Source organism: Aquila chrysaetos, chromosome Z, assembly GCF_900496995.4.
Source record: "Aquila chrysaetos chrysaetos chromosome Z, bAquChr1.4, whole genome shotgun sequence".
Classification (NCBI taxonomy): Eukaryota; Metazoa; Chordata; class Aves; order Accipitriformes; family Accipitridae; genus Aquila; species Aquila chrysaetos.
Window position 1 is genome coordinate 57,895,020 of NC_044030.1, and position 23,716 is coordinate 57,918,735.

Sequence of the window (23,716 nt, forward strand, 5' to 3'; positions counted from 1 at the left end):
TCGTGGTTTAAGCCCAGCCAGCAACTAAGCACCACGCAGCCGCTCACTCACTGCCCCCCCCCCACCCAGTGGGATGGGGGAGAAAATCGGGAAAAGAAGCAAATCCACGGGTTGAGATAAGAACAGTTTAATAGAACAGAAAAGAAGAAACGAATAATGATAATGATAACACTAATAAAATGACAACAGCAATAATGAAAGGATTGGAATGTACAAATGATGCACAGTGTAATTGCTCACCACCCGCCGACCGGCACCCAGCTAATCCCCGAGCGGCGATTCCCCGCCCCCACTTCCCAGTTCCTATACTGGATGGGACGTCACATGGTATGGAATACCCTGTTGGCCAGTTTGGGTCAGGTGCCCTGGCTGTGTCCTGTGCCAACTTCTTGTGCCCCTCCAGCTTTCTCGCTGGCTGGGCATGAGAAGCTGAAAAATCCTTGACATTAGTCTAAACACTACTAGCAGCAACTGAAAACATCGGTGTTATCAACATTCTTCCCATACTGAACTCAAAACATAGCACCGTACCAGCTACTAGGAAGACAGTTAACTCTATTCCAGCTGAAACTAGGACACTAATGTACATAGAAAGTGAGGCAAATTTAAATTTAACTGACCAATGCTAGATGAGATGGTGACTACCAACCAATGAATGTAAATTTAGGTGGGTACTAATCATGTAACAGAATAAATACGCTGTAGGTCTTTGGTGTGGTGTGCTAGCTCTGTAGAATTATCACCTAGCACCCATCTTTGCACAAACATGAAACAAATAAATATCTCAGCTCTGTGTGTAAGATTGGCTTATTGCACACCGGGTATCAAATCCCACTTGTGGGACAACAGTTTCTGGTGAACCAGATGGGATGGCCATTTTAAGCCTTGCCCAGATTGTCCTGCTGCTCCAGACAGGAGACGGGACCGGGAAGGACTCCAGTGCGCACTGACCTTTTGATTGGGGAATCCTCCGATTCCTCTCTGTGGACAGACGACAGGCAACCCAATGGGTGCAATGCCAAAACAAGATATTTAAAAGGAGGCAAGGAGCTACAGAGATGAGTAGCCGCTTTTTGCCTAAGAAAAGGGATTCCTAGTCCAACACGGGTTGGGTATCGGTTAGCTGCTTTATTTAAGTAAATATAACATTAAAAATAACTTAAAAATTTTTCCAGGAAGAGTAACACTTGTTGAAGCACACTATTATGAAAGGACGAGTTGTACAGATCACACTGAAACACTGACTTTTCTCTGAATATTTACTATGTGATGAAGTGCCATCATTTGCAATGAATGCAAAAGTAGGACAGTATGAGGTTTGAGGCTATCTAGAGTTTTTACCTGTGTTACATATGTGGAGCCTCTAAAAGTCAGGGGAACAAAGTCCACTTGTACATATCCTCTTTCTAACAGTGTATTTAGCTCTACAGATACATCTCAGGATCTATGCCAAAGAATACTTCCAACCTGAAAAGTGACCACAGAACAGCTACTCAGGGAACTGCTTTGCTCTCTTGCCTATTGTTTTGAAACTGCTCACTTTAAATAAGCAAAATACATGCTTTTACACCTCTAAGCCTGGTTAAATGAACAAACCAAAACACATTTTTCTTGGATACTGCAGTTTGCTGTATTCTGATAACATCTGCACAACCTTAACAGAGGGAATGAGGCAGCACAGGTATCACTGAGTGTCGTGGTTTAACCCCAGCCAGGAACTAAGGACCACGCAGCTGCTCACTCACTGTCCCCCCACCCAGTGGGATGGGGGAGAAAATCAGGAATAGAAGTAAAACTCGTGGGTTGAGATAAGAATGGTTTAATAGAGTATAAAAAGAAGAAACTAATAACGGTAATGGTAACACTAATAAAGTGACAACAGTAATGACAAAAGGATTGGAATATACAAATTATGTACAGTGCAATTGCTTACCACCCGCTGATCAATGCCTAGTTAGTTCCCGAGCGGCGATCCCCCCACCCCCACTCCCCCCAGTTTATATACTAGACATGACATCACATGATATGGAATACCCCTTTGGCCAGATTGGGTCAGCTGCCCCGGCTGTGTCCCCTCCCAACTTCTTGTGCCCCTTCAGCCTTCTTGCTGGCTGGGCACGAGAAGCTGAAAAATCCTTGACTTTAGACTAAACATTACTTAGCAACAACTGAAAACATCAGTGTTATCAACATTCTTCTCATACTGAACTCAAAACATAGCACTGTACCAGCTACTAGGAAGACAATTAACTCTATCCCAGCTGAAACCAGGACACTGAAGTAAGGAAAATACAAACCTATCTTTGTGCTTTTCATCTGACTATGCAAGACTATTGACAAAAAGAAGACAAACAACCCTGACTGCCAAACTTATTTTTCAGACTTTTATAATTAAACAGTTTACTAAAATGAAAAACAAATTCTTTATTAACTATTAAAATTATTTCTTAGCCATTAATATTTAACTTCACTGTTTCTATCTTAAGTAGTTTCAAGCCCCTGGCTTCCAAAGCATGTTAGCTTTGCATCTTCACATTTTTGTCACCTACTACCAACTCTTTACTCTCCCTTAAAAACTTTCATGTAAATTAATGTGAAAAAAATAAATTCAGCCCACACAGTGCTTAAACAGTCTTCACTCTAGGTCCCCTCACTGTTTTACTGAATGGCTGTTAATAGCCTTCAAACTTCATCCAAAAAGATGAAGTTGTAGAAATTTCCTGCAAACAGACATAAATTCATCAGCTACTTTCAATCCATGGATTAGTTCTTTCCTTCTGGGTCTGAAGAAGTACTGAGAAACTTTTTCCAGCAGCAAATCTGCTTTCACAGAACTCAAGGTACTTTCGGTCAGTAATATGGCTGAAATTATTCCTTTTGAGTTTTGGATCGAACAGCCACCTCTCGGTTTCTGTCATGTAAATCTCCTTACACCTGAACTACTGAAGTAAAGTTTAGAAAGATAGGTGTCTGTAAGCACTCATCTTGTGTATAGCCTAGCTTTAGGGATTTCAGATCTTCTGAGATAACATTAAATGAAACTTATCACAAAAGGACTAAACTGGCAAGTCAGCAATGACAAAAGGCATGGCCATGTGGGGGAATAGTGCCTTTGCCAACTGTGCACCTGAACAACTGTCACTTAGGTAAAAAAAGGGCCCCTGCACACTTGTGTAACAGTGAAGTTTTAGAGACGAATGCTTGAGCAGAAGATGGGGAGGGATTAAAAACCTGTGGTCCTGTCAATGGTTGTTTCTGTGGATACCACCTGACATGCTTTCATTCATGCACATACAAGCGTCTGTCTCGTTCCACCTTGCAGAACAAAACAGCCTCTGTACAATCAAAGGGGATGGTGCTTTACCTTTAGTACTTAAGTCTTCTGTTGCTGTGTCAGTGACTCTCAAAAGTCCTCCAGCAACCCTCACATTGTACACACACTAACAGGCAAGATCCATGCCTACACTGACATTTTAGTAATTATTCTATCAGTGTTGTAGCAGCAAAAACAAAAACAGAACTACCAATAAAAATGCGTTGCTCGCATTTGAACTACAGTCACTAGCCCTACTTTGGTAACTGTTCAACAGTTGTAGCAGCACAGATGCAGCTAATTGGGCCCTTGACAAAACCATCAGCAAACCCCAGTTAACTCACAAGGAAAACAGCACTCTCAGTCTACTAATTTACTATCCTGTTAAGATCCTTTAATTGTCCTTGACAATATCACAGCCCAAAAGTCGGAAGAAATGTTGAAAAATAAACGTATGTTGTAGAATTAGCGAGCCAAACTGTGACTATCAGTTTTGCACTGTAAGTTTCTCAGGTTGTACCAGACTCTTCCTCCAGATTGGCACTGTTCCACTATACTGTCCGCAAGGATCTCTGAAGTCTTTGTCATGTGAGGAACTCTTTATTTACGTAAACTACTCTTCTTTCCTCAAATAAACAATGCAAGTAAATAAAGCCTATCTCTCCAATGAAGTTTTCCAAAATTTGAATGACAAAAGGTGAGGGCCTTTGTTAAAAACACTAGAGAAAGTATTCTACTTATGATCGTATCATCCTTACCATAAAGAGATCAAATTCCTCCTCACGTCGAGCAATCATCTGATTCAGAGTCTCGTCATCAGGAACTTCATCTTCCTCCTGGTTACACAGATGGATAAATATATTAGAAAGAAGCTACATGCAACTTGAAGTAATAGTCTCCATCAGGTCAGTGTTGCACTGACCCTCCTTCTGTCACAACACGTGTGAAACACTCAAAATGAAACTAAAACTTTTAAGTGTGTTCAGCAATTCAGAAGTAACGCAAACCAGACATAATTAAGGGAGATGATTGGGACTTATTACCAACTTCATAAATTGAGAATGAGGAAATGAGCAAATACGCAACCAGGAAATTTTGGGTTGTGGTTTTCCTGGGTCAGAAGCACAGTTAGTGCTTCAGTTAAAATGTATGCATTTCCGTTCTGTTGTTCTACAGTACTCCCTCAGAAATACCATTCTGCATTATGAGGTCTTTGCTGTCAATGCAAGAATAAAAAAGCCCTGGTTACATAAAAAAAAATGAAACGTGTCATTATACTAGAAAAAAACCCTGCTAAATCCCTCTTTCTCTTGACCATTATCTGCTTAGAAATTGAGATGTGAACCTGTGACTTCAGACAAATTGAATTATTTCATAAAAACAGAAGCAGTCCTTGGAAAAACAATTTAGAACTGTAGAACTCAACTAAAAATGTTAAAGCTGATCAGATATGATATCCATTTTAACACAATCAGAGTTCACAATGTTCACTTTCCCTCCCTCAATTATTCTGAAAGCACATGGCATTTCACATCTGACAACTGGTCCATTGAAACAATAAAACTACAGACTGGTTCCTACATAGGGCTTACTCAACCTATGTTACAGTATGCTGCAAACCTAGAATTTTTCATGAAAACTCTTGTTTTGTACTCAGTGAAATGGGAGTATAGAATGCTGCATATAGCACCCAAAAACCTAACATTCTGTAGCTTTCGTTTTTCCCAGAAATAAACAGAAAAGGCCTTTATCTATATCCATGCATCTTATTTTCCCTCCACTGGCAAGATTTCTACACCTCAGGAAAAAATACAGTTCTTATTAATGCAATTCCCAGCGAACACCTCTGTACCTTAATCTACATATAATTTAAATTTTAACATTAAAAAAGCAACTGGGAAAATGATAGAGAGCTAGTTATTCTCACTTCTAGTCAGTGCTCCTTCAATGTTCAAGAAAAGGAAGTTACATAGTTAAACATACAGACAAAAAAAGAGTACAGATCCCTTTTACGAAGATTGTGACCCTCATGAAAATTTCACGTGCTTCCTATCACCTCAAACAGAGCAACTTGTGACCTGAAAAAATTAAGTGATCCCACAGCAGAAGCTGTTAACAACAGCACCTGCATCATCTGTGGTTAGTCTGAATAACCCTGTTGCCAACGAGCTATGCTTGGCAGAAGAAAAATTTATAAACACCAGTGCCAACAAAAAATGCCTCCACCAACAAGTTACTTCTAATCACCGGTCATACTTTCCTATTATTCTAATATATCCTTCTCAATACACAGAACCAACCTCTTTGCTTTATCTAGTACTGCTAAAAGAAAAAAAACAGAGCAAAAAGGAGAGGAAAGAAGAGAGAAAAGTAAAGGGACTTTTGATGTTGAATTTACGAAAACTACTAAGAAAGTACAAACAGAATACAGTGCTCTACACACAAGTGTGAAAAGCTTTGATATGCCAGTTTAAAGCATACTTAGCATGGGAATATTTAACTAGGTGGTCACTAAGCAATCTCTTTATTAGCTGTGCTAGTCTGTATTTGCAAGTCAAAGTTGTTTTGGTATTAATAACTTTTAACTGAGAGCTTTAGTTTTTCTTGTCAATCTTTCATCTGATACTCAAATTTTGTTTCCAGTGCTGTTGCAATGATGAAGCAATGGCTGATCAGTGCAGCATGGTGGAAATTCAATCCCTCTTACTCTCTCAGCAGTTTCAGTGTTTGGGCAAAGTTTTGCATAGTCTCTGTTCACAAGAAATTTTACTTGAAAGGTTCAGCTTCAGTCTGACTGTTAGAAGTCAGACTGCAATATCAATGCTTGCTTTAAAGACTGATGCTGGGTTATGGCAAGCAAACCTTGGTTAAATCTGTGCTTGCTTCAGGATGGCAGACCAAGTGTATTTGAACAACACATAAGAAGCAGATTGGTCTGAAGTAATCTACGAAATAAAGCGCGTCGAGTAGGCCTGAACTACAGTCCTGACTTCTGAAGCACTTTCAGATAAATATTTGCTAGGGTTCTGAAAACATAACAAAATTATGCCAATTTTAAAAACAAATCCACAGGCTTACTGAAAATTTCTATTGGTTTCAAGTTCATCCATCTACTCATATAGATGGTTTTGGCTGCTTAATAACTACAGTTTTACTTAATCAAAAATGGTACATACACATCACCCCAATTCTGCATTCACACCCTAAGTAAAGAGAATTACTGATAAAACTGACTGTTTGTCACCTTTCTTTCATTTCTTATGAAAAATACTAAAACAATAGTAAATTCTATCTTAATGGTGTACTAGCTTTTTCTAAATGCATAACACCATGGGGAGTTTACACAAAAGGTTTAATTATTGAAGAAGTAAACTCCTTGGTCTTTGAAACTTTACACCACATGAAGGATGCCTGTGAAACACAGGCTATGGAATCTTCTTTTCTTTCAGTGTACACCATATTCAGATGTACAAGAGGCAAAATGAGGCTTGAAATCTATGCATCTTTAACCACTACAGGATATTTTCGAGGTGGGAAAAAGTGACTGCAGAATGGGATTTTTTTTGTGTGTGTCTTCAGTATAATTGATACATTTATGCAGTCTCTCCCAAATGCAGCTTTCATCCAATGCTGAATTTTGTTCACATTAAGAGAAGAGTCTGCAGTGACAGGCAAAAGAAGGGGCTCATCATTCCACAATCACAATTCCAGAAAAGAACACAATGAAAAGACAGGGATATACAGTCAAGTGATTCTATAACCTCACTTCTCACTATTAAAAGGGGAAACTTGACAGCTGTTTTTAAACAACTAATTGTTTCTTGAAGTGGAAGAAGTAACCAGAAGTTCAGGTTGGACACAGCACCAGAAGGAAACAGTTGCTGGCTTGCCCTAAGCCCAAAGCACATCAAAGCAGATCTTAACTCTTACCCAGGATCCAAAAGAAGCACAGTAAGCAGGGTCTTTCAACACTGAACCTAGGTAGTGCTAGTTGCTCAGCATGTCTGAAAATCAGATTACCTAGTTTAATGTATAAACTGGATTTAGGAACTGTTTTATAATCTGTTGTTGAAAAATCTTTGTTTGAATACGATTTTTTGCCAAAAATATGGAAGGGCACAATGGGTTTAAGTTACAATGCCTAATTCCACACTAAGATATAATCATAACCATAACATCATAATTACTGTGATCAAAAAAAAGAGAGAAAAAGAATATGATGACATTCCTCATTTCAAAGGAGATGACAATCCTTGTAACTGATGAAAAAAATGACTCAGTACTTCCTGAAACATCCTCTTACTGATTATTTCTGCCTTACCTCATTTTCCTCTTCATGCTCCAATATAGCCTGTAGAAAGGCCCTCCTTTCGTGGCTTGAAGATTTCTGATCAAACATTCCAGCCTGAATAACTTTTTGATCTACATTCAGCTTATACTTTGCAGCAGCAAGTATCTTCTCTTCCACACTGTTCACAGTGCATAGTCGCAGGACTCGAACTTCATTCTGCTGACCAATTCGGTGAGCTCTATCTTGGGCCTGCAAGTCCTATCAAGCAAAGAACATAGAGAGTGATTTATATTGTAACTGTGTGACAGAAATCGTTCTCTGCTTAAAGGATGTTATAATGCTGAATTCTTTTTGGTATAAAAAGGAAGTACTCAAATGACAGTCCACCACAGTTAACAAGGTTAATTCCTCATTGTTTTCTTTCGCAAAACTTCATCAGACCCAGGTAGGGGGAAAACTGAAAGGAAAAAACATGGACGTGCTCTGTATAGTGTAAATCCAGTAAGCCAAAAACTTCTTGAAAGCATGTGCAGTAACTGAGAAGGGCTGATGTATTTACTTTTTCCCTCCTATTCAAAGCTCATGGCCTTCCACGCCAGAATGAACCCTAAAGTAAAATATCTCTTGACTGCACACAAAGAAAGCAACAAAATTACTAGGAAAAAACCGGATACATAAACTTATCTACTAAAGGCTGTTGCTAACTTGGAATATTTGTGTTAAAACAGCTTAAATGTAACCTTCCTGATTGAAAGTTCACATATACAAGTCTGTGAATCAATGTAACTATTTTTTGGTCAGGTGATTGCACTTAGAAGTGGTGGACATAAAAAGTACACTGCAGGTCATAGGCAAAGAATTTCTTTTATTAATGCAAAATCTTACCTATTTTCTTTGGGGAAAAGAGAAATTCATTAACTCCTATAAATGATGTGTTTCTGCTTCAGCATAGTCAGATAATGAAAGGTACCTAACCTCAAAATGCTATCACAGTTTTGTGCCACCTCACAACACAGGGATTTCTTAATGTAGAGAAAAAGAAGAAAACAGGCAATGAGTTTGCCTATTTCAGTCCAGCACCTTGCTTTTGCTACCGTTGTTAGCTCTTCTGTCTTACAATTCCCTTTCCAAGCACTACATACGATGCAGCTGCTGCAACTTAAAGGTGTATCTGAAGTTTGCATTAACAGTGAAGATGAAGCTACAATATGAATTTGTTTATACAATCATTCTCAGAAGCACAGGAAAATGGTGAAGCGAGGAAAGTTTTTATTTCTGGAAATATGATGTTTAAGTGCTAACCTCTCCCCACCCCAGCTACCCCTTTTAGCACAGTGCTCATTAAAATGAACAAATCACTCCCATCTGCAGGAGAAGAGAAACTGCATGCATTGAAAAGGAGGCTCAGGGGAGACCTGATCGCTCTCTACAACTACCTGAAAGTAGGCTGTAGTGAGGTGGGTGTCAGTCTCTTCTCCCAAGTAACAAGCGATAGGGGAGGTTTAGACTGCATATTAAGAAAAATTTCTTCACTGAAAAGGGTTTTCAAGCATTGGAACAGGCTGCCCAGGGAACTCACCATCCCTGGAGGTATTTGAAAGACACGTAGATGTGGCGCTTAGGGACATGGTTTAGTGGTGGACTCGGCAATGTTAGGTTTACAGTAGGACTCGATGATCTTAAGGGTCTTTTCCAATCTAAATGATTCTATGATTTTGTAATTTAGCTATCCTCCCATTGACTACTCCAGAAAATATTCTGTACTTTTTACTACACTGCAAGGATTTATTGCTCTCCTACTGTTGAAATATACAGTAGTCTGCATTAAACTTGTCTGTGAAGGTGTCCTAAAGACAACCAAAATTACAAAGAATGAAGTGCTTTTGAGCTGCTTTTAAAACCTCTAAATACAATTGCTCTGAATTTCTTAAGCCTTGCTTTAAATTGGTCACCATGGCATCTACGGGAGTGCTGCCTTGAAAGTTCTACATAAAACTCTTTTTAGTCCCACTTCCCATACTTTTACACGCGGCCATTGGCTATGATGTAACTTGCATATATTTGCACAATAGCTGAAAACACACATAGCTATGTACTTCCAGAGATAAATAACTTACGTTCTTGAAAAAGAAAAAGGCACTAAGAAAAAGGCACAAAGACAGGCCTTAGTTACCTCATCTGGCTTTTTTAAATAAGCCAAAGTGGCTTGATACCCTCTCTTCCCGGTGATCTGTACTCACTATGACCCACCCACACCAACAATCTAAATTCATTGTCTCAGGCCAACACTGCTGCACTCACACAGCCACTAATTTCCTGAGACAGGCAGCGCTCTGCACAGCCTTTACTGAAATATTGCAACCTACCTACCAAAGACTCAAATATGGAGTTACTTATTAATGTCCTAAGAGTTAAAGAATGAGTACAGTTATACAAATGAAGCAGGTCTATAAGGCCCCTAGCTCTGAGGACTCCCTGAGACTCAGATAAAATACATACATAGACACAGAACTACTTCACTGATTCAAACCAGAACATTTCCTGATTGCAGCAGTTTGCGGCACTAATTCCTCTCAAAGCAGCATTTTATGACTTACCTGAATCTATTCCTTTCACCCCAGGCTATATCCCTGATATAAAGAAGCAACCCAAAAAAGCATCCTGAATTCTTTGCACATTTCATGAAGATAAGTAATTAAAAATAACCTGGTGAGGATTCCAGTCACTATCAAAGATTATAACAGTGTCAGCAGCCTGGAGATTTAAGCCTAGCCCTCCAGCCCTTGTACTCAGCAGGAAGATAAAGTATTGTGACCCAGGTTCATTGAACTTCTTCAACAGAGCAGCTCGATCCTCTGATTTTGTTGTGCCTGAAAAGAAAGAAAAACAGAACCAACAAACCCTATAACAAACATGTGAACTGAAACAATATAAATACAGTGTCAGTTGCTAAAGGTACCTGTGGAAATGAAATTTTAGCTCACTTGCTGTTTGCCATCTCTGCTGCATGTTCCATAATACAGAATAAACACTGGCCATGAATGTTTTGGTCAACTGCCTATCACATCTAAGAAGGGGACTTCTAAATACCTCTTTTAAGTATTTGACATTTCAAAAGTGGGCTTTAAAATACTGGCTAACACTGTTATACCTTTTTATGACTCACATAAATTTCAATTGAAATTACTATACACAAACAAAAGAGAGCTCCAGTTTTGATTAATGCCTTCTGGCCACAACAGCATCTAAGTTTTTTAAAAAGTTACTTATATAGAGATTTATCAAAATGTCATTGGCCTTCAGATTCATAATTAATACAAAAGGACTCAAAATTCTTAAAATGTCCTGTCTTGAGGGTGACAATGTACAATGGTTGAGGGAGAGCAGGCAAGGAATTCAATCAGGGTGAAAACGTAGACAAAATTCTAAGTAAAATCTAAGCCCTGTGCACTCTGGCAACTGGATGAATTTCATGTACTTTGACAACAGTCTATATGGATCACTTTAGCCTGGTCCACTGTTTACATTATCTTTTTTACACCTCTGTCTGCAACTGAAAGCCCAAGAAAGTCTACTATTTTTATTCAGGTATCGATATATGTACAGAAGACGAAGTTTTTCTATTGCTGTGGTGGTTGACCCCAGCTGGCTGCCCTCCCTCATGCCCCACTCACTCCCCCTCCTCAACAGTACAGGGGGAGAAAAGATGCAAAAGCTCCTGGGCTGAGATAAAGGTAGTTTAATAAAAGCAAAAGCTGTGCATGCAAGCAAAGCAAAAAGAGGAATTTATTTACTACTTCCCATCAGCAGGCAGATGTCCAGCCACTTCCTGGAGAGCAGGGACTCAACACCCATAATGATTACTTGGGAAGACAAATGCTGTAGTGAGGAATGTCCCTGCACCCTCTTCCTTTCCCTCAGCTTTTATTGGTGAGCATGTCCCTTTGGTCAGTTTGGGTCAGCTGTCCCGGCTGGGGCCCAGCTCACCTTCAGGCTACTGGCCTTGAGGGTGGAAGAGTGATTTGGAGAGCAAGCCTTGACACTGTGCAAGCACTGCTCTGCAACAGCCAAAACACTGGAATGTTATCATTGGTGTGTTATCAACCCTGCCTAGCCATAAATGCAAAGCACAGCACTACATGGGCTGCCAGGAGGAAAGTTAACTTCACCCCGGCCAGATGCGTTACAATCACACAGCCAAATGGCTGGTCCATGGAAATCCATTCCCTTAAGAAGTGCGTGACTTGGGTAGAAAACACTCAATGTGCAAAGACAGCTGGATAGAATCTACATATATATTACATTCCAGCATGGAAGGTATCTGTCATCACAAAATTGGAACAGAAACAAAAAGGGTTCATCTCACCAATGTAATGAATTACCTGCAAAACCTTAAAGAAAACAAGAAGCTGTATTTACCATACTGTGTATCGCCATAGACATTCTAGCAGGAAAAAGAATTCATCTAAAATTCATGGTGTAAGGTAATTCAAAACATTTTAAATGTAATATAATTCATCTTTCTTGAAAGGAAGCATTAAAACATCTGCAGGCCAGAGGAACAAGGAGGGTTTTGTTAGCATGGTACTATGTTCTTCAGCCCGTTTTGACAAAGACATCCTGTGGCACAGTGAGACAGCTCATTTGTGTCTCAGTTTCATTACCCCATTTTACACTTGAAGATAACAGCATTTCAAGTATATGTTCATTAATATTTGTAAAGGATGAGAATACTTCTCAGCATTACTTTTTCTTCCAAATAAAGCATGAAGCAGAGTCAACTTAAAATGCTGTTCTTTATTCTTTCTATTTTTCTCTAAATCATTGTTTTTCTATTAAAAAGGTATTCTGATAAATGCTGCTGGCCCTATGTAATACTATAATCTGTGAGATAAATACATTAAGTAAAAATAATCAATATTTAAGGACAGTATGAGGCAGAGATCATCAACATGGAAGAAGGCCAAAATGCAAACTTCTTTCAAACAGGTTTAAGCCTCAGGTGGGATATGCTGTTTTTAATTATATTCCTTTCAATCTTACTCCATTATGTTTCTGAACCATGTTTTCATTCAAAGTTAATAAAACATATCTACACATAAAGTAATTGAGGCTACTGACCTTCCTGTGAAATTCGGGAAGAAAACTACAGGTGCTACTTTACCTGTCAGTGAAATGACACTGAAATGCTGTGGAGAACAGCATTCAAACTTTAAACAGGTACAAATTAATTACTTCCACTGGAATCCAGGCAAAACACTGGTATTATCATCTCTCATCATAAGAATACCTTCAGGCAACTTAGATAGTGACAACTGATTGTGATCTTGGATTTTAAACTTTGTTTGAAAGAGAGATCAGCCCCTAAACATCAAATCTCTACATAATCTGCACTCCAGGAACAGACCTGAGTGTTCATCAAAACAATCCCTTGACCAAATGCTTTGCAGGTTAAACAGATGAAAGAAAATCGTCCAAGAGCTAGGCAGATGGAGAATTACTTAGGATCAACTCTACCAGGAGAGGGAAAAGTACAACTTGCTTGGTATCTTGTCTGTAAGAACAGGGAAAATTCTAGTAAGCTGCAGCTTAAGGGTCTACTGCTATAACTTTATGATAAATACCCTTGCAGACTCTTCCTTCATGGATTTGTCAAACCATTTTTTGAACCTGTTCATGCTTTTCTATAGTCACATCACAGCATTGGTGTGCTAGGAAGACACTTGGAAGAGAACCCAGGTCTCCCATGCCCAAACTAATGAAGCATGCTACCTCCTAACTTAATATTTTTCGGTTTTTTTTATTTAGCTTACCATCAAGACGCAGGTAAAGGAAATTTCGAAAGGCAAAATAGTCTTCCATAATGGTCATGAGTGACGTCATTTGACAGAAAAGCAGCACACGATGGTTAGTAGCTCGTAACTTTGGTAGAATACGATCGAGTAGCTCAAACTTCCCTGAGGCCCGATAAAGTTCGGCTCTGTTAAAGAGAAAAAGCACAGTAAATGCCAGAATGAGCTCACATTTAGAAAAGTTTTTAGTTATTATTATGTACAACAGAGAGATAAATTTACTTAAGATAAACAAGAATAATAGCACTTTTCTCTCTTTAAAATAATTTTATGTTGATTAAAACAAAAAAATTAACAGCCATGTGAATTCCTGTTTGGAAAGGATTTTTCTTCAGTTACAAAAACTATGTGGACTTTCAACCACACAGAATAACTTCCTTTATGATACTCAATTTTGTTTCATGATGTATCAAAACAAACATTATTTCTCAGCTAGATAAGCATTTCATCAGTTAAGACAATGCTAGTTTTGCTTTCCACTGGCATTTACTGCAGCTGTAAGTTGTATTTATCAGGCACACGTTAGAAACAATTCCCTTTCCACTCAACTACTACGCACATGAAAGTGAAATATTCCAAACTGAACTAATACACAGAGATAATGGGAGGAGTCTGACAGAGGATACACGCTTTACCCATATAACTTTAGTAGTCCTCCTGAACAATGTTAGCTGCTTTGATTAGCTGCTCTTCTGCTTTCTATGCTATAAATTGCAAAACAGACTCTTAGCACTGAAATTCAAGTCGTAACTGAGAAAATGAATAAAAGTAAACCGAATGTCTAAATCAGCATCACAGTGATATGCTTTACAAAAATAAATTTCACGTAACTTCTTTCTATCCTTGAGTCTGTACTCTCAAAATACAATTTATCATTAGCAACAGTACACTTAAGTCCACAAGATACTTGGCCTTCTGATATGCAAACATATGTAATCAGCAAAAGACTAAACTGTTTAGGAGACAAGTAGTCTGCTATACTAGTTAAAGAAAAAAAAAAGAAATGTCATTAACACCTGAACAAGAAGGGGGTCAGGTGGAAGATACACACTTTTCCTTTAGCAAGTATCCATTTCTAGACAGTTGCACAAAGAAGTGCCAAGAACAAACTTTAAATCTATTTCATTTCAAATAATGGAAGAAATGCTACTTTAATTTGGAATAAAGATGGTAAAGACAGAAAAGCAGAAGCCAAAAATATTAAGAAAGAGAAGAAAATCCCAACTGATATCTCTGAAGAATCATTCCAATGAATTTCAGATGGTATCTAAGCTATTTCAAAATAAGTGGAAAGGAAGACATCAGTTTACAATCTTCTCTTCCTGTCGTCCCAAAAGAGATGGAAGGTCATAAAAAGCTCACATAACACTTCTAGTACTGTTCTCTTTTGCTTTACATATGTGCCCTATGCGTCCGCTGCCTCTCTATAAACTGCTCAAGTTTGTTAGCACATACCTTCTTGAAAAAGAACGTGATACATTAGTTCCAATACAACATTATGAACAAGAGGAAAAACTGAAAGAGTTACCCATTGATGACACCATTTGAGTAGCCTAAATGTTCAGCGAAGGACTCCTGCAGAGTTATAAGCAATAAACAGATTATTACAAACTACACAGTAACCCAAAATAATGCATTCTTATATCAATTAAATTAAATATATGAGCACTGGGGTTTGAGTTTCATTATGTTCATACTCTTGGATTCCACCTTGTAGCAACAGTGCTCTGCTTAATGTTTTCCTGTACTACTATTACTTGAAATTCATAGTTTGCAGAAGTAACTTCTGTCAGCATACATTTTACCAGATTACAAATACAGTAGAACCTAATTAATTTATACTAATTACTGGAAGATCCATTTGCAAATTATTCAATTTGATTAATTAGCATACAAGAGAACAAAGAGTGAAAACTATAATGATAATACATCACAGTATGTACTTAATTATTCATTCATAAATGTAGATACATTCCAGATATTTATGACACTTTCTGTTTTTCCAGATATATTATTATATTTATGTACTTTGGGTCCTAATGAGAGATGCCATACAGATAGTACTTTTTTGCTGAAAAAACAAGGTGGATAGAATAGGACAATTTTAGTTGATATTGTAGAAGACTAGCAGCCTGCTAGTTACAAAGACACTACACATGGATGGTATTTTGAACTAGTGTCTCTATATCATAAATTAGGTCTAAGTAGAGTTAAAAAACACTTCATTTTTAAAAAAGTGTCTCCACAAGATTAAATGCTTTAAAACTAGACTTCAGATTACCAATAAAAAGCTGGCGGTTGGTCCATTTGTTTCTAAAAATAAGGGACCGTAATGTTCAACTTTTTCAAATGTGTCCTTTTCAGCACAAATATGGACAGGGATGTCCCCTCCCACACACATAAGCTTCAACAGCAGTTTTCTATTAAGTTAGCCATCTGAATAAAAAAAACTCTCAAAATCAAACCTGTCAGTCTTACCTCAATGTGTTGAAACATGTATGGGTGATTGCATATCTTTCTCAATTGCATGATAGTGTTCATAAGAGTTTTTGCCCCACCTTTTCCCTATGGGTACAAACAATGCAAATAAAATGATGAATCTAATTTCTTAGCTTATTAATGAAGCTTTTGAAAGATATTTTTAAATGCAGGGATAAAAATACTTCTACACCAAACCTGAACACATCACTAATAAAAAAAAAACCAAACCAAAAAACAACACAACAAAAATCAGAAGTTACTCTGCAGCTGTCTTGCTATATATATCCATCTATCATAAGGACGGTCCATAACAAAAAAGGAAGACCTGGAAGTAATCCACTAAGTGCATTATGTATCTACCTGCAGCATTCACAGTGGGAAGCAGAGCATCTACTGTCCTGTATACTGCTTATTTATGCTGTTTATTATGAAACCATACAAATTCCAATGGGTCTGAACCCTCTAACAGGAAATTATTTGAGCCAGATGCTTTTCAATTCTACAGTATCTCCTCCTGTTGTTAACTGGATATATGGTTTTCTCCTTTCAGGACTAGTAAAACACAGGGCCACAGGCAGCTGAAAAGCTACAGATAACTGTGATACAAAATTAAATCTGTAGGACAAAAGTAAAGACATCAAACTACAAGATTGCATTAAAAATACAACAGAGTAACATAAATTAATGTTTACAAAGTGCTCAAACTATGAAGATGATTATCAATATCCAGTGACAAGAGCCAGCTTTGTCTGTAGTTTGAATAAGCACCAGCAAAGAAAACAATCTGACTGCACAAAACAAGGAGGGCAAAATAAAGATACTGAATAAAAAAAGTCACCCATTGTACCAATGCAACCTGCAAAAGGATGGTGGAAAGACAGTACATGATTGCGTTGCATCAGTAGTATACACATAACAGGGTGCAATCACAAACTGTTACACACCAGCTGTTCTGCAGTGTTTATTCAAGATATTTCACATTTACAATGTGAAAAGTGTATACACAAATAAGCTGATGAATGGCACCTTGTTTACTCTATATTAACTGGATCAAGTCCCATGATGGCATAATCAACATTTACTAAAACTTAATCCTAATCTGACTATATGACTTTGAATCCTACTGTTCTCTGACAGAACTTCGTCATTAATAGATCTTGTAAGTATGAATGCAAGCATACAGCCCTAGCTGGCCAAAACAAGACTTAACTAATAGCTCTGAAAGACAAGATGCGCTGCTGCAAGCGCTGCTGCAATCATGATTATTCAGGTATGTTATTGGATTAAACTTGGCCAAGGGAAATGCTGAGTTTTTTCAAACATTGCCTGTTTGCAGAATGGCATTGTAACTACAGTGAATACAAGCAGTATCTTTTCCTTGTGAATAGACAGCACGAGCTGCAGTCTTGCAAAATAAAAGCATGTCTGACAGATTTCTTTTCCCATGACAGATATTTACAGTAAGAGCCTACATACTAATTTTATAAAACAGAAACCATATTGTTAACATGTTTAATCATAATACATTGTTTCCTATGTGTTTTAGTCTTTCTTTTGTACCTTCTTGTCTTTTTCAGAACCATCTGTGAGAAGGATTCCCTTGGCTTGCATGTGACGGTACAGTATCTTCTGAAGAGCTGACATATCACATTTGATCACATATTCCACCTAGTGCAAAAAAAGAAACCAACCATAAACACACTGACATAATAATGTTAGTAGGATCTAACTACAGGTTCTTGTAAGCACAAACCAAAGAACTACTGATCTTTTATCCGTACCCTAACACCACACATGACTTCAGTGAGCAGCAACCCAACTGCGGGCACAGCAATGAGTATCTCAAAAGATTATCTGTGCGTCACAACTACAAGACAGTTGGATCCTAAGAATGTAACTGCAGAATTGCCAAACATTTTTTTCTCATTCTGTAATTTTAATAATGAAAAAATAATTAAAAATTAATTTTATGTTTAACATGTAATTTAAAAAAATATGTTTAATAACCTGTGGATTTTATCGTCTGTAAAGCATTATAAAAATATCAAGCAAAGCATTATAAAAATATCATTGTACACCTACCAAATGAGTATCCCTCATAGTGTCTAATTAGCATTATGCTTACCTAGCTTGGCATAGAAATATGCCGTTTTCTCAACATCAGCTAAAAACACAGGGAATTAAACAAGTACTCTATGATCCCCACATTCAGTTTGACTTCTTGTTCAGCTTTGTAAGACTATATTTATTAAAGCAGTTTTTGACTGCACACTATCTTTAAATCCAGTAATACAAAGACTTCATACTGCAATTTAACCCATTTTTTTCTATTACCCAATTTCCAGATTACATTCACTATGTTTTTAATAAGTTGGGTAAAATAAGAAGTCACATAATAAAGCCACAGTAGTGGCTAGAAGTCTTTCAAGTGGTGACTAAAAGAAAAAGCGTAAGCTTCCTAACATTTAATGAACAAATGGAATAAAAATTATCAGGTTATTTTCTTCTCCAAAAGACAGGAGGATGAACTCATTAAAGAGAAGTGACTTATTTCTTCAACAGCTTCTTTACCAAGATTTATAAGATCAAATGAAAGCGATTAACAGGCTCTGGTCAACAAGTTCAGTCCTCATGGTTGGACTAATTGCTTTTCTCGTAAACAAGATAATGGAAACAAAAAGAAACATGGTCCTCCAAGTACCAGTGTGTATGCAACTTCTAAATCCTCCTCCTCCAATGCCTATTAATGGATTTATCAAATACAGTGGCTCTAACTGGCAGAAATTTGAATAAAGATTTCAGTAATGTTTTTAAATGCAAGTAATGTTTTTAAACATTAAAACATTTAATTAAATTAACATTTAACATTTAAACATTTAAACATTTTTCAGTAATGTTTTTAAATTTCATTCTCAAATAAATGCTTCTGAGGATACTGAGAATCTGACATTTGAAGGAACAGCAAGTCACAACAGTAATAGTGTTCACAACATTATGAAGATGAGAAAGAAATTTTAAAGAAGCCATTCCTTGAGTACTGTCATGAAGCATCTGTAGAGAGCTCTTTGTTCATTCAGCCAGCGTTAGTCAGCACGTAACACAACCCACAAAAATTTAATTTTGGTATGGTTTTAACCCAATTGACCTTAGCACCAAATTTTCCCTAGCACACCTTCAAATTTACTTTTTTATTTAATTGCTGTTAGTATTCTGGGAAAGGTGAATGGGAAAAGTGATGCAGAATTGCAGAGGAGGACAGGGTGGGCCAAGATTTGAAACCAGGTATTACGGAAATAAGTTGCATGTCTTATATGGATGACTACACAGAGAATTAAAGCTGTAAGACTGGTGAGGAATCCCAAGATCGCAGAAACTTCAGGTATGGAGGCTTCCTCAGTGGCTAACCCTTTGCAGAGTTATAAACAAACACACCACAGCAATAACAGATGCTAAAGAAGTCCTCTTCTGTAAAATAAATCTGAAAAAGGAACATTACATAATGCTAAAAAAAGTATTAAACCCCTTCCACAACTCCTCTCATTGCAAACCTTTTCTGGAAGTTGAGACTCAACCTCTTTCTTCAGTCTTCTCAGCAAGAAGGGTCGGAGCACTTTATGGAGACGACGGATGATCAGAATAGTTTCTTCCTCATTTAAGTCCACCTACAGAAGTTTTATTACAAAAGTCACTACAAGGCAACTCAGTATATTAGGTAATTTCTCTCACATAAAAGGTTAAGTATGTGCAAGAATTATTTGCATGTTACAACCAAACTGACTCTGAGTCAAAAAAGACACTGATATTAAAATTTTCTGGCATTATAAAAAAGGTGGGTTTCAGTTACATTAATTCCCTAAGTACACAAACACTAATCCTTCTACATAAGCTCCTTTCTGTTTTCATCAAAGTGCTTTGTTTCTGATGTTTTGAAAAAACTGCCACAGTACCCTTTCTCCAGTCATGGCAAATGGAGCATTGAACCACTGTTCAAAGGTGCTACAGCTCTTGAAAATGGTTGGAAGAAGGAAGTTGAGAAGAGCCCAAAGTTCAGGCAATTTGTTCTGCAATGGAGTCCCAGTCAGCAGTATTCGCCTAGGGGCCACATAGTGAGTATTCAAGACCTGAGTCAGCTTGCAGTGATGGTTCTTCATCCGATGGCCTTCATCTACTATCATGTATTTCCATCGAATCTGCAAGAAGAAAAAAAGTTGGCAAAGTTAGAGCAGGTTGGACTTAGTCAAACTCCTCCCAACAGGTGTAGAACAAAAATATTTCAAGCCTGAGACATCAGTCATTCTCATTTATGGGAAAAGCCAAATCAAGTATTTTGCAAGTACCAGTGGCCCTGCAAGCAGCAAAACCAGAAACAAACACTAGGTATGCTGAATATGGTGCTGAACTCTGACTTCAATTGCGACAGCAATAGCAAATTCCTCGCGTTTCTAGTACAGATGTTAGGGTGACTGGCTTTTCAAGGCCAGAACATGCTTCACAGGGGAAGAAAGAGACCACAAACTCCAAATAAACCTATCTGCAACAAGAACCTTGACAGGAGACAAAACCATTTTCAGACAAAATAACTATGTTCACAAACAACAGCAACCCTGGATTTGTTTCAGCTAATCCTATGTTTATAGTCAAGAACAAAGCAGCGTAATTACTGTCAACTCGTCTCAGTTACTGCATCTTCAAATGATGTTTCTATTTCTGAATGTGAAAGCTTAAATGCAGTTACAGCAGACGTTGAAAGAAAGTTGCTCAAGCTCTCTGATACCACCTGTACTCCAACACGGGCCGTCAACACATGTGCCACACCTACCATATGACTAGGAAGGCCTTGGTTTGTACTTTCAGTGGTGCTAACTAGTTCCATTTCCCAGGACAGGTTGAATGGCATAGTGCTGTCCTTCCTATCTTTCAGCAAGGGTGAGCAAAAACCTAGAGCAGAAGGAAAACTCTGCAGTCCCAAACTGTTCCCAGGTGTTCAGAATTATGCTAAGAAAATGCACTGCCTTTGTATGAGAGAGGAAAAATGAATAATCTAAATATGCAGTATATAATAGAATGGAACAAAGTGAAAACTAATAACAAAGGGACAGTAAGACCACATGGTTTCTCCACATGGCAAAATACCTCCTTAGTCTGCGTTGTGTGTATATAGAATCATAGAATCATAGAATCATGTAGGTTGGAAAAGACCTTCAAGATCATCGAGTCCAACCATCAACCATGTCCACTAAACCATGTCCTTAAGTACCTACCCCGTCCACTCGCTTTTTGAATACCTCCAGGGATGGTGACTCCACCACTTCCCTGGGCAGCCTATTCCAATGTTTGACAACCCTCTCAGTAAATAAATTTTTCCTAATATCCAACCTAAATCTCCCTTGCCGCAACTTGAGGCCATTTCCTCTCGTCCTGTCTCCAGCCACCTGACAGAAGAGACCAGCAGCCACCTCACTACAACCCCCCTTCAGGCAGTTGTAGAGAGCTATAATAAGGTCTCCCCTCAGCCTCCTCTTTTCTAGACTGAACAGCCCCAGATCCCTCAGCCGCTCCTCATAAGACTTGTGCTCCAGGCCCTTCACCAACTTGGTTGCCCTTCTCTGGACACGCTCCAGCACCTCAGTGTCTTTCCTGTAGTGAGGGGCCCAAAACTGAACACAGCCCTCAATGTGCGGCCTCACCAGTGCCCAGTACAGGGGGACGATCACCTCCCTGCTCCTGCTGGCCACACTGTTTCTGATACAGGCCAGGATGCCGTTGGCCTTCTTGCCCACCTGGGCACACTGCTGGCTCATATTCAGCCGGCTGTCGACCAGCACCCCCAGGTCCTTTTCCACTGGGCAGCTTTCCAGCCACTCTTCCCCAAGCCCGTAGCGCTGCATGGGGTTGCTGTGACCCAAGTGCAGGACCCGGCACTTGGCCTTGTTGAACCTCATACAATTGGCCTCGGCCCATCGATCCAGCCTGTCCAGATCCCTCCGTAGAGCCTCCCTACCCTCAAGCAGATCAACCCTCCCTCCCAACTTGGTGTCGTCTGCGAACTTGCTGAGGGTGCACTCGATCCCCTCATCCAAATGATTGATAAAGATATTAAACAGAACAGGGCCCAACACCGAGCCCTGAGGAACACCACTTGTGACCCGCCGCCAACTGGATTTCACCCCATTCACCACAAAAATGACATATGAAACCATCTTACAGTACAGTAGCTTTCAAATTAATTGATTACATTTGAGAGACACCTATTGACAGTTAGTGAGCCTTTAAGAACTGGTCCGTGTGTAGTAAAGAGTCTGGATACCAAATTCATGATACAGGTACCTATTTACCTGTATATTGAAACTTGCGGGATAGTGACCACATAGCTGGAAAGGGTCTAATAAGAGTGAGCTTCAGGTCAGAAACAATGGAAAAAAATTAAAGTAAGGACTGTAGATTAGGTTAAATGCCATTAAGCAGAGGGACTAAAAGTCACATATTTCCAAGGACACCAGGTATACAGTACTGACAGAATTGCACAACGTAATTAGTCTCCTGGCCACATTCAGGGAAATCCTGCTGTTTACAGGCAGAAGAGCTGTGACTGAGAAGTCCAATCATAAACAGAGGAATAGAAAGTAAATGAAAGGTTTAACTTTTACTGAAGGACAGAACAACAACGCAGGACTTCCCTAGAAAACAACAATGTGTTTTGTGCTATGCACCACTGGAAGGTGTCTTGAAGGTCTTGCTGTTAAGAGATGACAGTCATTATTACCTTAGCAAGGATATGTTTGTCCTTTATTATGTACTCATAAGTAGTTAAAAGAACATTAAATTTTCCACTTCGAAGCTGAGGAACAAGTGAGCGGCGCATTGCAGGTGTACCCTAAAAGAGAGAGAAGTTGAGTAGTCACTCTTTCTTCTGATGAATAAAATATATCGTTTTTATGAATTTGCAGACACAGAGCAACCACATGAACTTGTAATCCTACAGTATTGCAAACAGTACATTGATGCATTCCAGACCTCTTCAGAGTGCTTTCCTAAAGACTTGCTAGAGTGTAAAGCTCTGTTTACGGGGCACTCGAAACATGTAGCTAGCAGTCTAGGCTTCTTACAAATTGCTTGGCCATACCACCACTACTACAGTAGCCAAACAGCAAAGTATTCAGCTATGCATAAAATGTGAAGTAGTTATCATTTGTATTACTCTCATCAGAAGCCCTGCAATGTGATAATTAACAACTTTATTCTGCATTTTACTATGTGAAATTAATTACTGTTTATTACAGTCATCTTAGTATGTTAACTCTCACTGCTTAGTACCTGATATACATGACAAAACTTCACAAGCAAACAGTTTAGAAATGCATACAGAGGCAGAGGAAAAACTGGCTCTATTCTCGTTCCTTCAACTCTATAACCATATAAAAAGCAAATCAAACCTTGTAAGATATCTTCACCACAGAAGGAGCCCACTTGTCAAATTCGTATGTCCAATTAGATAATGTCCTATCATAGAGATGATAAAGAAAAAGTAATATATTTCATCATTTGCAGGTCAAACTTTATAAATGTTTCCAAGTGGTTGCCAACTTTTCAACACATTTCATGTAATCAACTCCCCTAATTAACAGTATATTTTTAAAAAATGCACTTTATATACTGTAATAAAATACAAGCATCTCTGTGATGGGAGTAAACAGAAAAAAGTGTGAAACCCTTTTTCAGCTCATATTCAGGGGCCTCTCTGAAACCAATTCAGAGCAGTATTTTATGTGCATCTTTGTA

At 38.4% G+C, this 23,716-nt stretch overlaps 1 protein-coding gene across 7 annotated transcripts in view; it reads right to left on the bottom strand.

The window, feature by feature from the left end:
• Positions 1 to 23,716, bottom strand: part of SMARCA2 (SWI/SNF related, matrix associated, actin dependent regulator of chromatin, subfamily a, member 2) — a 120,543-nt gene that overhangs the window by 38,232 nt on the left and 58,595 nt on the right. For all 7 annotated transcript variants that reach the window (XM_030005659.2, XM_030005658.2, XM_030005661.2 and 4 more), the window contains 11 exons: positions 23,371 to 23,437; positions 22,701 to 22,811; positions 19,885 to 20,127; positions 19,486 to 19,599; positions 17,498 to 17,605; positions 15,935 to 16,021; positions 14,985 to 15,031; positions 13,418 to 13,584; positions 10,311 to 10,474; positions 7,635 to 7,862; positions 4,072 to 4,149 (listed from right to left, as the gene is read on the bottom strand). In XM_030005659.2, coding sequence (XP_029861519.1) covers positions 4,072 to 4,149; positions 7,635 to 7,862; positions 10,311 to 10,474; positions 13,418 to 13,584; positions 14,985 to 15,031; positions 15,935 to 16,021; positions 17,498 to 17,605; positions 19,486 to 19,599; positions 19,885 to 20,127; positions 22,701 to 22,811; positions 23,371 to 23,437 — 1,414 coding nt within the window. The remainder of the gene's footprint in view (positions 1 to 4,071; positions 4,150 to 7,634; positions 7,863 to 10,310; positions 10,475 to 13,417; positions 13,585 to 14,984; positions 15,032 to 15,934; positions 16,022 to 17,497; positions 17,606 to 19,485; positions 19,600 to 19,884; positions 20,128 to 22,700; positions 22,812 to 23,370; positions 23,438 to 23,716) is intronic.